General features: G+C 33.3%; 1 protein-coding gene across 2 annotated transcripts in view; it reads left to right on the top strand.

The window, feature by feature from the left end:
* Zip48C (Zinc/iron regulated transporter-related protein 48C) overlaps nucleotides 1–17,250 on the top strand; it is a 78,286-nt gene extending 61,036 nt beyond the window's left edge. Inside the window, exons 7-8 of one of the 2 annotated variants that reach the window (XR_013260581.1) lie at nucleotides 15,494–15,706; nucleotides 16,729–17,245. Coding sequence is in view for 1 of the 2 variants with exons in the window: in XM_077430529.1 (XP_077286655.1) it covers nucleotides 15,494–15,572 (79 nt within the window). In the remaining variant the exon portion in view is untranslated. Of the gene's footprint in view, nucleotides 1–15,493 lie in introns of both variants that reach the window. The other variant, XM_077430529.1, reaches the window with a different exon arrangement.
* Nucleotides 17,251–18,753: the final 1,503 nt, after the last annotated feature.

The following is an 18,753-nucleotide window of genomic DNA, read 5'->3' as shown; positions in this document are numbered from 1 at the left end:
TATTTTTAAATAAATAAATGGGACAGGCTCTGATAAAGTGTAAATATTTGAATTTCGTGCATTGAGATCTCACTTATGGGGGGGTATTACACTACCAATACGGATCGCGATTCTGGTATCGCGGATTTAAAAACAACCAGAATTCGCTACTGATTAGCATATTACTGACCTATGTATTCCACTATCAATACGACTGGCTACACGCGTGGTAATATTGATAGGTTAATAGGCTCCATTGAGATCAATGATTATTGAACAAATACCTACAAAATTGCTTTTATCAAATGTACTTTTCTCTAACAATTATGTTTTATCAAAATAGAGAATATATTTCATTAATTTTATTACTACTGCTTAATGTTTAAAATCAGTTTTTTTTTGACAAAACGTACAAATTAGATGACTTGCAAGTCTAGCTTTTATATCATACGAAACATGAATTTGCATCTTGATGTTCATCATCCACAGTTTTTAATTTTTTTTAAATTTTCACTTGAAATCGCTGACATTTTGACCTATTTACACTATTTGACCTAAATAGTTTTTGACTAAATAGTAGTCCAAAGGATGCTCAGTTGAGTTACTATCTTTGAGGTGGATGGTCTTCTGAATAGATTGGTGTATTCATCCGGCAATAAGACCCTTTATGAATTTTATTGATTTTATCGAAAATGTTGCAAAGGACTAAATTTCGTCAACGTTAATTTAATGTCACTTAATTTTTATTTAATTAATAAAAAATAATAAATAAAATGTTTTTTATAGCGCCCGTTGTGCGGCATCTAAGGTGTTAATCGTTGAACGTATCGTTTGTTGATGCGTCGAAAAATTCATTCATATACTCAACTAATTCATGTTGGTGAATGCCGCGCGTTTCAACCGCTCGCTGTCTAAAAGGTCATCATCAGCGTTGACGGACAATATCTGACAGATCTGAGTTTCTAGAAACTTCTATGCTATTAATTAAGTACGATTTATCGTTCTTAATGGTTTGGAGAATGCGCGTAAATTTTGTGCCACCGATATATCCACATGGCTTCAACAAAATGCGTACGACGAACGCGATGATATCTCAAAATTCAAGATAAATATAACACTGGATACGTAGTAAATTTATTGATTGTTGGAATTTTTTATCAGAAAATCGTCCCCCTTTTTATTTAAATCTTATTTGTTGTACCGTTTACAATGGGTGTTTGAAAAAATTGTCATGTTCATAGTATCTATGTACTTATTCGATTAGAATAGAGACCGTCTCGTTCTTCGACGAAAAGGGGTTCCAGACTGAATTCATGGGGGAGCTATGTAGAAGGTTTAATAGGTTGACTTCATTGATCTTTAAAACGGATTTAATAATTCGTTTAAAATGACTGAGTGTTTCTAGGATTTCGTTTCTGAAACCAGTAACAGTTGCTAGTATTCCGAAGTACATACATATGTACAGTAGTAGACAAATGTATTAGGCCACAAGACACCCTCACTGTATCCTTTTAATGTCGTTTGAACCGCACATATTATTATTTATGTGATTATTTCAGTTATTTGAAAATGTCTATCTATCCCGACCCTTGAAAATGCATTAAAATAATGAAAGCCCCGTCTCCATTACTCAATTTCCTTGTTTTTGACATTTCTTAATAAAATAATATGCATTTAATTTTAAAGAAGACAAAAAAAGACAAAACGACTGATTATTTCGTATTTTTTAAAATAATAACTTATTCATAATTAATATGCATTCCACGGAAGAGAAAGTAGGGTTGAACAATGGGAGAATTCCTAGTAAAATTCGATACAGTTACCTACTGGTTGTTTCAAATACTCTCCAGTAGGTATTTACTATGTAATATAATATACATTTGTCCCCGGCTGTAGTTCTGTAGAATCCAACCCACATTATAACTGTTATTATTGTTTGTCTATTTTTTTTTATCCATTCGCTTATTCAGTTTTTCAGTGTATCACTTATTATTTATTGCTGATTTCTATTTGTAATTTCTAATTCCAAAAGGAATTAGAAATTAAGACTAAAATTCAAAAAGTGAAAAATCGCTTTTTGAATTTTTCTTAAGTACGTTTGTGATAATATTTTATTTTTCTGTGAATTATATTTATTTTTGCTCATGTTTGGTTTGAATTATTTTGATTTTTATTTGCATTTAATATTTAAAATTTTAGGTTTCCAATATTTTAAATCATGCAGAGTAGTTAGATATACATAATTTCTCTGAAATTGCAAGCCTTCCCATTCAGTGTTTTTTTTTTAATTTACGATATACATATATGTGTTTACTATCTGTTATTTGAAAACATTTTTCGATTTTTTACTTTTCGGTTTGATTTGGATTTGGATCAGTGGCAATGTCCAGTTTCGGTTTTTCCCATTCAGGGTTGAGTTACAAAATCGTTTATTGTACTAAAATGTGTGGGTTTCTTTTGGGGAAGATCAATTCAAGTAGGCTTGAAAATTAAATTCGATCAACTTATATCAAAAATTATAATATGTATGTTACATTAGTGGTATGGATCAGAGTTCATGACATACTGTACTCAGTTGTAATTTTAAATAGGAAGCATTGAGAGCCGTGCCAGTCGTTTTGCGTACTTGCACCTACTGCGGTATTCTTATTGTGAAATGGGTATAGTAGTAGTTGTTTTTTCCTGTCCAGATTGAGCCTGCATGTGCCTCAGACGAATTTCGCAGAAAGTAGTGTTCGCAGTTCGCATGCGTGCGGTCAGGAATGAAGGAAGCGAGTCTTCTGGGAAAATCGGGCAGACGCACCCCATTTGCATATTGATGGCAGACGCCATTACACACCGTTACTTCTTTATTGTCGGCGACTTTCCCAAACGAACCGCATTGTTCGATGATTTATATGCAAGACCTGCGGCCGCACACCTCAACGTGACCAATTAATCGATCGGGACCCTTTAAAACACACCAACGCGACGATTAACACCGCTAGCTCACCTGAATAATTAATCGACAATTATCGTCAATGCGATCAACGGTAGTCTCGACGACACTGCGACATATACCAATTACTTACTAATCGCTCTTATGAAGGGCTTTTGATTGATGACCAATTCTCACCCCTCTCGACTACTTAAGAGTCTTCATTTCAACCTTTAACTTAAATAAAATTAAACTTATTCAAACACAATAATGGTTCGGTTAGTAGACTTCAGTGTAGAGATTTTATATAAATAATTTCATTAATAGTCGAATTACGATATGCATTTTACTTATCAACTTTTTGTCTTCTAAGACCAAACGTCAGCTGAAAAACTACATACACATGTGCATACATATATCAGAAGCTCTATTTTGAAACACACTTTAAAGTGGTGAAGCCGTCGTGTTGAAACATGGGGGCGTACTGGGCCTTCGGGAGGATATAAAATAGGTAGACATTTCTTTTCTTAGGTGAAAAATTGTTTAGCTCACTTTGAAAATCTATTTTCTTCCATTAAAAAATTGCTGTAAATGTTCAGTAAAAATGTTTGTTCGTGGTATGGGCTTATATTATACATATGTAGGTCGTGGAATTATATTATACATGGAAACCACATTACAAAGTTGTTATAATAGTTGCAAGACAAGGTATGCGTTGGCTCAGCAAATTCATGCTCTTGCCGCTGTGCACCAGTAAATTTTCTAACGAATGAAATTTGGTGTTTTGACAGTTGATCAAAGTTTGACAGATGAGCTGGTTTCGACGTTACTCTTTCAATGAATTTTATGCTCGATAAAGGAACCGATTGTATTTAAATAACCAATTTATTGTTGGATTGATACGAAATAGACAACAATTAATAATATTCAATCCCCTTTTTAAATTTTAGTATATCTGTATTACTTAGGATTTTAGGTTAGGGTAAAGTTTTTTTCTTCACAAAATACTATTTACGTTGATAATTTTTATCCCTCCGCCCTGCCCACATCATTCTAAATACCCACATAACAAAATAAATTCATTATTAATCTGTTCTTCAATGTACATAATGTAATGGCACATTCTCTCAGTTTTTAATTTAATCCGTCATAGGCCGACAATTCCTATGTATGTATATAACTGTTAGGAATGTCAATTTTGTTATTCCTTTCGTAAACGTTTACTTTGTACGGATATCAAGTGTATGGATTTACTAGTAAACGTGTTCATTCATTCTCCCGTGTACACTGTTACTAGATTATTTTGACGATGCATATACATACTAGATAATGTATGTATATGTATACATCAGCGAACTTTACACTCTTTCTGTAACATAGAGAACGGGACAAACGATTGAGTACTTATAATAACAAATACAAACGATTAAGTGCCTAATAGTTTGTGCATGAACAAAATAGTTCGTTTGTCAATTTGTTCTTTTGTATATATTAAAACTGACCAGATTAATTCGTGTATAAACAAACTAGTATGTTCATGAACGAACGAATTAAGTTCTGTTCATACCTAGTCGGCACATATCGGCAGCAGCAGGCAACCTGCAAGTACGTACAGTATTTTTTGGTACATTCTATGAATGTATATGGAAGCGTGTGGATGCGTGAATGCGCATGCGCGAATGGAGTATGAATGCGTGCCGACTAAGTATGAACAGACCTTAATTCGTTCGTTCATGAACATACTAGTTTGTTCATACACGAATCAATCTGGTCAGTTTTAATATACACAAAAGAATAAATTGACAAAGACCTTTATACACATGGACTGTAACATATATAAAACTTTTTTTCATCAAAAAATAAACTAGATATATCCGAAATCTTATATATTTAAGGTGTCTACATAGCCATATAAGATACATTGCTCGATCTACACATTTCAAAGGTTGATTGAAATCTAAGCCAAAATGAAATGAATTGATTTAATATATCTACAGTTGAAATGATAGTGTGGCTCATCAGTATCTTTCCTTTATAACAAAATAGCAATGTTTCAAACCGAGCGAAGAGTTTTAGGAATATTGTCTTACCGATAGGCGAATTAAACCTTAAAGCCTTGTAAAAACGAACTACATATTCACTAATCAGTGCAAAAATATCTTTGAGTATGAGTAGTCTCAGTATTTGAGTATGAGTAGTCTGGTCAGTTTCTCGTGTGAACTGTCAGATCATGGTATCCGTCAACCTCGCGGAGCGGTCGAATTAAACTGATCGTGTGCAACTTAAATGAAACTGACCATTACCACCATATCGACGTACAGGATTCGAACGCGCGTTTCGTGTGTTTTGATCCATTTTTATTATACTAGCTTTTTATTGCACCGGTACAATTGTTTCGACGAACGTTATAAAGCTGAAAAAGGCGAGCAGGGACACCGCCAGTCGAGGATAGACGATAGTGCGAATGATTGTCGTTCTTCTCGGTGCCGCTTGCCAGAGATTCCCAGACGGCATTTTATTTTGGTTTTCTATTTTGAGTGCGTCTAGCGGTCGTGGGCAGGGTGAGCACGCGCCCGCCTCGGACTCGTAATTATCACGGTCCCGTTCTCGGCTCGTAACTAACGCCCTCTACCTGCAGCAGTCGTGTTGCCGAATGTCAGAATCCACAGATATACGAGGAATCTGCGATATTTGTCGTTGGCAATTAACGATGCACACGTCCGCTAGCCGGTGTCCCACGAACGCAGCCGGTTGCCAAGTCGTCGCTAATCTGGCGCGACTGTTGTGTCTGCCGACACTGGGTCAACCGCCCCCGCGAGACGCCCCTGCATTTTCACATATGTATACATACGTGTACTACACGTGTTGTGGGATAAGTGTCTGGGACGTGGGATTTAACTTAACCCTCCGCACTCTCGAGGCTTACCGCGAGTTTACACATTGGTTTTACCTCGAAATTCTCAGTATCGTATGTATGTATGTATGTATTATAGGTATGATGATTTTATATGAACATACTTGAAATATTCTCAGAAAAGTCAATTGTTTGCCGAGGTGCTGATTTGTTGAAGTATTAAATATATATTTCAGAATATGAGATAGGTTGATTTTCTGTCATTTGATTATTATTATGACAATGTGTGTGTACTTGGTGACCCTACATATTGTATGATATATTTTTATTTTATTTTGTCAAGTTAAACAACTGCACAAATTAGATTATTCAGAAAATATATTTTTCGGGGCACATGAAAATATGAAAATGTAACGGAAAAATGAATAAATTGAATATTTATGTACAAACATACGAGGATGTGTATACATATAATAAACCAGGCTGAGGAGTCAGTTCAAAATGTATCGATTCCAACTGCAACTTGTACGATTTTAGTAAGATCAAATTTTTCTACCGATCGATTGACACCGATTTTCAAAATTTATAAAATTTAAGGAATTTAATCACTGAAAATTAACATTTTACCCTATTTATTGAATTATCGGTAATGAAATATCTATAACTAAAAAGTAATTACATTCATAGTGTATGTATGTATTTATGTAGAATTCATACACAAACAAATTAATTTAATTTAATTTAAAAAAAAATGAGAATATAAAAGTATGAGATTGAGGAAACAATCGGCTTTGACCGGAACACGTCAAAATACATATGTGCAATTCAACGATTTTATTTAAAATGTAATTTAAATTCATGATTTTTATAAGGAAATCATTAAATTTCAATATTTGAAATTTATTTATTTAGTCGGTTGGTTTTTTGCGACTCGGACTCCGACTCCACAGCCCTGGTGTTGAGTCGGAGTACGTCATTTGATTTCGTTTTATTAACCGAGATATAAATCGTTAGACTTTTTAGAAATAGTCATTTTGTAACTGTATTTAATGACCATTTTTAGGCAAGCAATGCTTTAGTTTATTACTACCAGCGGAAACCTATAATTGGTCTTTTGTTATATACTTTATTATTTGTACTGTTTTGTAATTAAGATGTTGGTTTTCCTTAAATAAAATAAAATAAAATAAAAATATTAATAAATCACAATATATATTTTTTTTATTTGTATATTTTTATTTTAAAAATAAACAAAAATTTAAAATAAATATTTTATTTATTATTATAATACATTTATTCATTTCGAGTGTAAAGGGTTAATCAGGATCGCTTTCACCGATGTTTCAAGTCGCATTGAAGGGCTTTTATAAAACATGTACCTACCTATGGAATAATAATTCAAATGAAACATGTATTTTTAAGAACATTTTCAAATTTACACTATTCGTATTTTTCAACAAAATAATCAGTTCGATATAAACATACTCTATTGAAAGATTATCAGCATAGAAGTTGACAAATCTGAAAATATAAAAAAAAGGTCCGAAATCATATTTATTCGGGTAACTATGCCATATGAGTCAGACAATTGAATTTTTATATCTAACCAGTTTTCCGTTCACTTTCCTACACACTAAACTCGTCCTTCCAAAAGTCATATTTTCAGTTGCTCACAAAATTTTGAATCATGCTATAAGTTATAATTCAGTATTACTCCTGCGATCGGTATTTTCATAATACGCAGAAGTATGTGATTCAATTTTAAGCTACCGCATTCATTAACGATGCATATATGTACATATGTACATTATGTATGAAATCTTTACTTCATTTTAATCGGTGTGTTCTAAGTATACTTATTGCGCTAGTAGCGAAGGTTCTTCGAAAGGATTCATTAAAATTATCTACCAGATCAATCATTCATTCGTAAAAAGGCAGTTCAAAGAAAAAAGCATAAGCAAAGTCAAAAAAAAAAAGTAACTCGTAACACCTATTAACGACATCGACGAACGGAAATTCTTCAAATCGTGATATCTTGTATCGTTGCTTCCAAGCGTTGTTGAATTCTTTAGCATCTTGTGTCGTTTTTCAAGGTCGTCTCTTAAAATATGCAAATTATTCATACTTTGGGACTAATCCAGAAAGTATGTTTTTTTTTTACTAACGAGATTTCTCACTGTCTCATTCAAAAATTTATTGTGAAGGTTTAATATAATACAATGGTTTGAAAAGTTTGAGTATCGCTAAATGCGAATTATAACACATTTTCTTTACACATATACAATATGACGTATTCGTTCACGGGTCATCAAATTTCTTCGATTTCATTACAGACGCGATAGTTATTATTATGTTTTTTTTTTTGGTACTATTTATGAATGAATAATTTTGACCTAAAATATCATATCATTACAAAACAAATACGTTTATCTACATACATTACGATAGCCGATTTTTGTTGACTTAAATAGGTTTATTAAATTTATCTTCTGTTTGTTGCATGCGTGTAATACATATGTAGCGAAATTGCAAGTTGTTGTACATGTGTAACGAACAAGAGGGGTTTTTACATATAAGGTCTTGTTTTGGTCGTGCGGTAAGCTCAGGTGAGTCATCGCGCCATTAACCAACCTTTAAATACCTTTCAATGTTGACAAGCACAGGAATTCTAGGTGTGTCAATCATATGTGAGTAAAATCAAGCGACATTGTAGCCGCTTTTAGGCGCCATTACTTAACCCTATAGGTGTTCGGATAAGAAATAATCCTTTAGATATTATTGTACGTATTATTATTTCATTTTTTTTTATTCACTTTGTATTATGTTATTTGTGATATGTCGCGGGAACATTACAGTTATCTCGACGTTGCGGTTTTCCTGTTGGAAATCAAATCGCGATCGTCATTTTTTCCTCATATCCAACATTACAGAGTTTTCGCAGATAAGCCTCGGGACGATTAAACTTGAACTACCATTTTTTTTGAGTTAAATTAAATTAATCATCATTGAAGTAAAATTGAACGTCATGTGTCACGAGCAGAATGCGTATGTTTGGGTGGACGCACATGTATGCACATCCATATGCAACCGACAAGTTTCTCCTACATTTCTTCAAAAATGGGATTCATCGTTATCGATCACTGTCAAGCCAGGATAAATACAAGGATAAAATATCACCGAAAACACTCCAGGGGCTGATTTTTGGGATTGTACCATGAATATGGGCTAGGGGTGTTGCGTTTTTTTCGCATGTTTAAAACCACTCAATGTGCTTTCGCCCCATCTTTGAGTAATATAATCCGTAATTGAAATTCTTTTCTTATTTTACATTATTTCAGTTATTTTTGTGTCGATTTATTGATTTACCTGAATAATTTTGTGACACTAACGCTAATGAGCGCTTTTTGAAGCACTTTAAAAGTGCTCAATTGAAAGCGCCGAGTGTGCACCGGGGGTTAAAGTCGTGTTTCAATGATAAGGTAGGTACTTTACTCGTTATTTCTAATTTTCGTGATTCTACCTTTCTATTTTTTATTCAAAATATTGTATTTATATGATTAACTTATTACTAATTTCTAATGCCAATGAAGCAAGTTGAGAATCATGTGTTCTATTGATGGTATATTTTTGGCTTCTGAAGATTACTAGGCATTGAACCAACAATGCCAAGCTAAAATCGGACAATTATGATATAAAACTTATTTTCTTGATTTTATCCACTATCCAAATTTTCCTAAAATATACAAAAACATGATTCGGAGCCCAGATACATATTTAGGTTGTCTTTATGATTAGTATTAACAACCCACTGTTGGATGAAGGCATCTTTTCCATTCTCACATTCCAACATATAAATGTCTTCTGGTCTTCTGGTATCTACCTTTAAACAGGGACGTTATTTCAGCTTTTCCCAGAGGGGGGGGGACAAAATTTTTGACCAGTAAAGAATGATTTTTTAGGGGGGGGGGGTGTATTATATTAAAAAAATGAGTGTATATGAATTTTAACTATTGTAGCTATCCAAACAAACCCTATATGTAGATAACTATCGCCGAGGATTTAGAGTTTTGTAAAGGTGTGCTTAGATTCTCTATTATATCTTGCAACAATATAAAATAAGCAGAAGAAGTCTATTAATGAATGTATTTACGTATTTATGTATTTATCCAAAACTAGTTCCATCTTTTTCATTGTTGTTAATATCGCAATCACAATCTAAATGCCAAGACACAATCTAAAATACTCGGCAGGTAGGGATTTCCATCGGGCAATTCTGCTATAGTTATAAATTCAGAAATTCCGGTGTAAACCAGTTTTAATAAACATTGAAAAATGAATGACATGGATTACACGACCCATGTTCCATGCATTTTTTTTCAATGCTCCCTGGAAAGGCTTAGCGGGTAGTATTCTTGTTTACTTTGTACACGCTCAAAATACAATATACAAAATACGCCTATCGGCGTATTTCAGGCCCATGAATTTGTTGGCAAAACGCCGATCGGCGTTGGTCAGCATTCAAAGGGTTAAACAACGTAGATAGTTGCGCTCAAATCTAGGGGAGGCGGCTGCCCCCCCCCCCCCCAAATGCCGCCCCTGTCTTTAAATAATTTAATTATTTTTTCGGCCTATTTTTACATTGGGATGCACCATTGATTGTCGCTTTAATACGTTGTTGTGGTTACCATAAAATACTAAAAAAAACTTATGGAAACTCTTTATTTAAATAAATTTTGCACAAGCTGCACTTTTGATTGTATCCTTAAACATTTGGTTAATTTTTCAAACATATTTTCCGATTGGTGTGCATCAGATCCGATAGTTCTCAGATCCTACATAGATATGTAGATATCGGCGAGATGCAACGCTGCATGCTATTGTTTCTTTTACACCGATTTTCCAAGCCACAGATATTTCAAACAGTCCTGTTTATACATATTTCCGATTCCGATGTGTTTGATTTGAAAAATATTTTGCTTTTCTGGCTACAGTTCAGCCGAATCGTACTCCTGGGTCATCGACCGACCCGTGGCTTAGGTCGCAAGTCACCGATCGCTGATCGCCCCCCCACCGCGTTTAATCGGCCGATCTCATTCGATTGATCCGAAGGCTTTCACTCGTCCACCTATCCACGTGTCGGGATGGGGGTGGCACGCGTCACGCGAGTGTCGGCCTTGCCACGCGGATCGTATTGTGTAGATTGGAGCGCCACTTCCGCAACGATAACCCTCCCGTTAACCCCGAGACATACAGACTCGTCAATGAATCGAGAAAAACACTCAATTATAGCGTAACGACCAACTCCGGGTTATTCGCTTTCGTCAGAGGGCCCCTTGGCAAATATTGCACGCTTGCGGCGGTCAAAGTGCGTTGTTTTCTCGATTATACTGTTGATTGTTTTGATGTATGTATGTATAACTACGTCTATTATTGAGGGTACAAATTAGCAGTAACCATGATAGGGATTGCAATACCGAAAGAACTGATATCGATATTATCGGTATTTGACCGAATATAAGCCTTTGGTAATACCGGTATTAAAAAAAGAAATACAGATAGTATCGAATTTTTTTCAAATTCATATATTTTATTTGTCGAAAGCGATATCTCCATGGCTAAAACTACGAAAACGACCGATGCATATGTATTTTGCATACGCGATATTGAGCGAGTTATTATTTTATAAATTGTTTTCGATCTCTCTATTTTATCACGCCACACGTCGGTGAAATTGTTTTAATTTTCGCTGTTTTCCGATAAATATCGTTAAAGACAATGATCGGCAACATTTTCGGTATCGTGGCCCCCTTATAATGTGTCTCAAGTTCGCAAACCCTTTCAATTTAAATTTAAATAAGAAAATTTTTACTATAAAGTGATGATTTTTTAAAATTACACACATACATTGAAAATGTGATAAATATATTGTTGCGTGGACGTGAAGAGAGGATTCCAGGATCGGATAGTAAGACGCAGCTAGTGTTGTAGAAGTCATTTATTCATCTGCACCCGTAGGCGTTCCCGGTCGGAATGCTTTACAGTTCGAGTGCGCCCTATATTTATACTCATCGGGCGCAATACACATACATACATTAACGAAAACCTATTGGTCGATCAGTCGCGTGAACCTATCAGCTGTCATATACGACCCCTCTATTCGTCGAGGCCCTTTTTGGCGCGAACGAGAGATCAGGTGATTAGCGATCGTAAGCCATCGGTCCCCGACCGCCACCCACCTAATCTCTACGTTGCAATATTATTTGGTACATTTTTCAGTACGATATATACATATGTATGTACCTACATAAACAATGATGATTCGACAGGGACCATTTTTCTAATTAGTGTACGGAATATATAATTTGTCTTTCAATAACAACTCATTCCCCAGTTGATGGTTGACTCTTCGTTTGCATATCCAGTGAGCGATGATAAGACAGAATTGAAAAAAAAATTAAAAATCACAAAAAAAAACAATCAATATATGTATAGCCCTTTATACCTGGGCCGTACCTGCTTTACAGTTTAGTACCCGAATACCCTGTATTTGAATGTTTGGGTTTGGCGTTTTTTTCAACAAGCATGTAGAAACATACCAGCGGTGCTGGGGATTTCGTAAGCAATGATTTTTTTTATCAAAAATTAATTAATTAAAAAAAAATACCGATATCGTTTTTTTATTTCGAAAATACCGGCATCGGAAATTCCGGTATTTGATATTCGATTTGGCTTACCATATACCTACTCGGGATATCGTAAGCAATGTTTTTTTTTATTAAAAATTAATTAATTAAAAAAATACCGATAATACCGGCATCGTTCTTTTTTATTTCAAAAACACCGGTATCGGAAATTCAGGTATTTTTGCAATCCCTAGACCATGTTATGAAAAATAACCGTTTTTTTTATAAAGCCTCACTTAATTCTTGTAAGAGAAGTTGACTTGGTGACTTGCGGTAAGTTCTAAGTATTTATTTATTTACGTAAGATATAGCTGAATAGCTAATTATATTCAATCATACAAATAATAATAGTAATAATGTATTCATGTAGAAATCCCGTAAAATCATAAAATATGAACAATATAAATTTTTATTTGTTTCTTAATTCTAAACACAAATTAACAACATATAATTACCGTCATTATTACTAGCTATCTCCTATGTCTTTACCAACTTTTCGATTCCCTTTTTGAAAAAGTTGGTTGATTTTGAATCGAAATACTCTACTTGTCAACGTCTGCCATATTTCTGAAACGTTTGTCTTTTAGACTGCTCCATAGATCTAAAAAGATAATAATAATTTTTATTGTCGATCCATTTTTCGTCTCCGGTTATTATCTGGTGTAAAAATGGATGGTTTTTTTTTGTCTTGACAGCGAGGAACTGCAAAGTTATTCTCCGCGCGTCTTTGTTATTCGCAGAGAGTTCGTGCGGCATCCAAATACTCATCCTATTTATCTTTCCGATGCTGTTTAATGTAATTGAACTGTTGGCCATGCAGATTTGAGTTTATGCGATTATTCTTTAATACTTTGATGGGGATCTGACTCGATTAACGATTTGAGCATATTTTCATCGAAATTCGGGGGTCGTCCCGATTTAGGTGAGTCCTTCAAGCTCTCCCGATTTTAATCTTTGAAACCAAAATTGACTATCGAACAGTTAGCACTTCGCCATACATGTCTCTAATTGCTTTAGTGGTTTTGCTAGCGTTTATGTTTCGGGCTTCGACATTTTACCCTTGTCAATAAAATACAATATATTAAACTTAAGTAATGTAAAAGAATAGTTCTACAAAAAAACTTACCTAGATGTTTACCTGACCGTGTCTGAACTCAAACTGAGCTCAAGCATCGGTTCATAAAATGCGCGATTTCTTCTTTGTCCTCTATTATTAATATACGCACACATGCATGCATATATATTTTGTTTAAATGTTTAACCACAGTATCGTTTTGGGTAACTGTAAAGACACTGTGGCAAAAGAATATTTTAAAATAAAATGTAAATACACGCACACAGGGCCGCCGAGAGGAATCCCAGGCCCCGGAAAAATAATTCCATACCTTATGACAAACCAAAAAAAAATCTTATAGATATATTTTTAATATGCGAAAAATAAATCAGAACTATTAGAAAATACCTTCATATATGTATGTTAAATACTATTTTTTTTAAATAATTGCATAATAAAGTATGATATAACAGGTACTATTTCACATGTACACAAAGAATTCGTGGATCGAAAAATAATAAACATTTAGAATTAAAGAAATATATGTAGAAATAATATTAAATATCAATATCGATCAGTCGAACTTCCCAACACGGGGCCCCTCAAGTAGTCCGGGCCCTGGAACTTTATCCCCAGCTCACCCCATCCCTCTCGGCGGTCCTGCACGTACATGCACACAATAAATAAAAATAACTATTTACACGTTCATACAGAGGTTTTGCCTAACAACTACCAGAAATTTATCAATATTACTTAAATTTCTTATTTCATCTGGTAGCTTTTTATAAGTAACAACACCTCCATCATGCATATAGTATATATATATATATATATATATATATATATATATATATATATATATATATATATATATATATATATATATATATATATATATATATATATATATATATATAATATCGCTATTCTGTCTGTCTATCTGTGATAACTAAAGCCCGGATAACCAAGGTGCCGTTCATTGTTAAAATTTTGTAAATGCATTGTTAAAGGTTTGCCGAACCTTTTTTACAAAGAATTTACAACAATGGAACAATGTGCGTCACCTTGGCTATCCGTAATCTAGTGATAACGCTCGCCGTACTAAAATAGGCATTTCGGTTCGACATACATATGTACGTCACAGCTAAACCGCTGCCAAAACGTGTATACGAATACAATAACAAAAGAAAAAAACTTATATTGTATATACTATTTGCTACCAATGTTTCCTCTTGGCAGATAATTTACCGCCTTCTATTGAATCTATTGAAAATTTATTTAATCAATTAATTAATTTTTCTATTGGTGTTTTATATTGTTTAGATGTAGGTAGGTAGGTAGTTTTTACCTTTTTTCATATTAAACAATTAAATATAAATATTAAATTAAATATATTTAAAAGGTATTCTAAAAAATTCGACCGCGTGCGGATAGAAACGACACATATCTTTTATTTATTTTTTATTTAATAACTTAATATGCCAACAATCCAACACCCATGAGATCGGGTACAACACTAGTACAATATGTTTTTCTTATTCTTATTTCATTTTAAATTCTTTACGGCTAATTTATTGCTAATGAAAATAATCCCACCTAACGACAGGCAGTCATACAACCTCCCACGTTTTCACCATCCCTTTCGATTCTAATATATTGTCATTTTGATAAAATGTTGTAAAAGAACACTGAAACAAAAATGAGATTTTTCTGAACCTGATTCCCACATATGTATTTAGAAACAAGCACTACATAATTGTTTTCCTCAACGACTTGTCATGTTTTCTATTCCATAATATCTACTACCTAGAATTGTCACCGCCGATAAATGGTCGCGAAAAAATTCCGAATAGGGGTGAGAACTTTCCACGATGACTTACATACATAGTACCTATACCCATTTCAAATACAAGTCTACATCTTTTGAATGAACACAATTATTACTTAAAACAAGACGTTATTTATTGTTACCATTTATTTATTTGTATTTTTTGTGTTTGTTGCAGTGGTAACGGAAAGCTCGCTTCTTGGGGATGCATAGCTGGTTTCATAGTAATGATGTGCTTGGAAATAAAGCTGGGATAATTTTCACCGGCTGACGACCACTGCCATATTAAACGATTGGATTAAATGCACAACTTTTAGTTACCTGCATCGGTGCAAAAATCATGCATTTATTATTTATTGACTTAATCGATTTATAATATGACAATTGTTAGGTAACAGTGAAATGTAATTTCATACTAAGATATTTATTGTACAGTATTTTTGATAATATCGTGTAAGATTAGTTAACATTTTTCACGTTGCACTGAGTGCGTTTTACTGGTTTGATAAATAAGAATTTACGGATGACCAATTAATTTTTCCTTACACTTTTTCCTCTCAAATCGTAATATTTATATGGTCATCTTGATCGCGGATGAATGATGGAATTTAGAAAAATAAAGTGAACTTAAAAAGTGTAAGGAACGATTGGGCTATCTGAAATTTACTTATAGTGTCATCAATTAATAGGCATATGTAGATAGTAGAAAAAACCCCTCTTTTATGGTGATATTGAATGGTGCATGATATGATTTTCCTTCGCGAAAGAGAGACTGATATATTGACAAATTTTTAGAATACTTTTACTGTGTGCGTTTGAATCGTTCGAACTCATTCCCTGTAAATAAGACTTTGACTGACTATTCCTTATTAGCGTACTGAATGTTTTAGAAACGCACACATGTATATATTTCTTTGTCTAAGTTGGTCTTTAGTAGTTTGATCTATATCATATTCTTGCCGTATATTGAATAAATACAATATATCAAAGAAGTTAAGTGATATGTTGATATGTTCGTTCAATGTATGATTTTTATCAGTCACATCAATGCATTATTTTAAATAAAATAACGCCGCAAGTGTCAAATTATGATTTTGTACATTGTTACAAAATCTCAATGCGTGTATGTATTTATTTTATGAGTACAAAACACAAGGTAACTATTAATGAAATGTTAAATAATATAAACACGTTGTTAAAATTTCCACCTAACGAATAATATTTATATATTTATTTAATTTTAGGTGTCTTAAAAAAATTATGCATTTTTTATTTTATTAAAAATAATTGAAAGTTTTATACCTTATAAACACAGAAATATTCCAATTTTAAATTTGATTAGTACATTCAAAATAATGTATGTACTTAATGTTTATTTTTTTTAACTATTGTTTTTTTTATGATTATTGCTAGATACTGGAAACTTACTCGTAAATATTTTTGGATCCCGAACGTTACACACAACTTTCCATCGCTTGCCCGAATTCATGTATGAAAAATTGACTACATATTTCGCTGTTTTTACGTAGTGAAAATAGATGAAGTTTTGTTTCATCTTATACGAAACAATAATTTATAATATAGAAACATATAATATAGATAATCAAACTATTGTAGAGTAATATTAAATGTATCTATATATTTTTTGTTAATGTATTCAGGTGGGTGACGGAATGACGTACATTTGAGGTCTAAAAAGTTCTGAAATTATTACAATTAATAATCCAATAAAATTTTATACATAATCTATTCGATTTTAACTATACTTTTACAATGTGATATTGTATGAAAAATGGTTTGTAATAATCTTATAATTATTTTCAATCATTTTCCACGAACAGTGATTCCCGTCAAACTAAATTAATGTTGTGAATTTTACTGTTATATGTATGTTGTATTTAATAATAAAAAAATATGAAAATGTTGATGCACTCGAAACACTTTCCATTGCATTCCTCCCATGATTTATTTTAAAATGCGTACATACACGGTATATGGACAAAGTGTATCGAAATGAACGCATCCTATTTATACGATTCCCAAATGTATAAATAGGATATGATCACTTTAGTGCGCGTACCACGTGGTCGTTGGAAAGAGGGCGTCGCAAACCGAAACGACAATAATTAAAAAGTCAAGTTTTTGTTACTGTTGCGAGTCATTACAGACAGACAGACAAGCGAACACACTCACACACCACGTGTAATCAAACACGTCTGTCGTTATTTGAGCGTAAAATGAGTGCGAGCAGAGGCACTTTACCAAAGGACATCCGGAGCAAATAAAGATAAGGGTACCGTCGTTGCACAATTAGTCAAAAGAAGTTGCTAACAGTATTTTAACACCTATCGCCTCTGGATGTGTGTGGATTTCGACGGATTTTTGCCTACGAAACCCCTCAATTTTTACAAGCCTCATAAGCTTTTTTATACGAGATGATTTGAGCTTATGAGAAACTATTGCACGACCGTACTACCATATTAACTACTAAATGTGTCATTTAGTAGATCTATCATTTAGGTATGTAAATAAATATTGATTGCATATTCAGTAGATTCAGATTTCATTGCCTTTGAGAGGATTTGATAGTTAAATATATTAGTACCTAGAATGTTAACGAATAAACCTTTAAATTATAGCAGATATATAAACAAGTATTTTGTAAATAAATAAATAAAGATATGAAACTTTTAAAGAAGTTATATTTTCGTTGCTATGATATTAAATGATAATTTGTAGTGTTCAACAGTAGTTTAGCGACTATTCGATATTAAATTTAATACCAACCACAGTGTAAGTATATATTTTGATACTTTCGTGTAAGTATAAGCAGGGGTGGCTCGTGGCATTAAAGACAGGTGGGGCACGAGGTCAAAACCACGCCCCCTAAAACTTAATACATTTTTAATAACATTTTACGCAAGAAAAATGTTTTTTTTTTTTTTAAATTATCGATTCCGTTCATTATGTGTTATAAAAATGTAAGTATTGACATATATATTTTGATTGCCAATAAAGTATAAATTTAGTTAAAATGTTGAAAAACGTTGATGGTGTCATGTATTTTTCGAATCGTATAGAAAATATGGGTCTACGTGACGAGACAGAATGTTAAATTACAGAAAACACAAATATCGGAAGGCAAAGATCGAAAATCGAAAGATCTTAAGTCGAAAGATCAAAAAAAATGGTGCATGGTAAACGGTACACACTCACTTAATTTGCGCGAGCAGGATACAACAGGAACAAGAGGAACAGGCTTTTCCTCCCGTATCAATTCAATATTCTGTCTCATCACGGAGACCGAGAAAATATAGACGACTGAGGCTGGCGTATTCAGCACCGAAGACACCTTTACCCAGCCAGCTAAAAGTGACCTGTATGCGGAAATACTGATCATTTTTCTCTGCCTCAACTGACTGTCTACCCTCTACATAC

Source organism: Arctopsyche grandis, chromosome 5 (assembly GCF_051622035.1).
Source record: "Arctopsyche grandis isolate Sample6627 chromosome 5, ASM5162203v2, whole genome shotgun sequence".
In the NCBI taxonomy this organism is placed as follows: Eukaryota; Metazoa; Arthropoda; class Insecta; order Trichoptera; family Hydropsychidae; genus Arctopsyche; species Arctopsyche grandis.
Note: the sequence above shows the minus strand (reverse complement) of the source record. Positions and strands in the feature narration are given on the sequence as shown.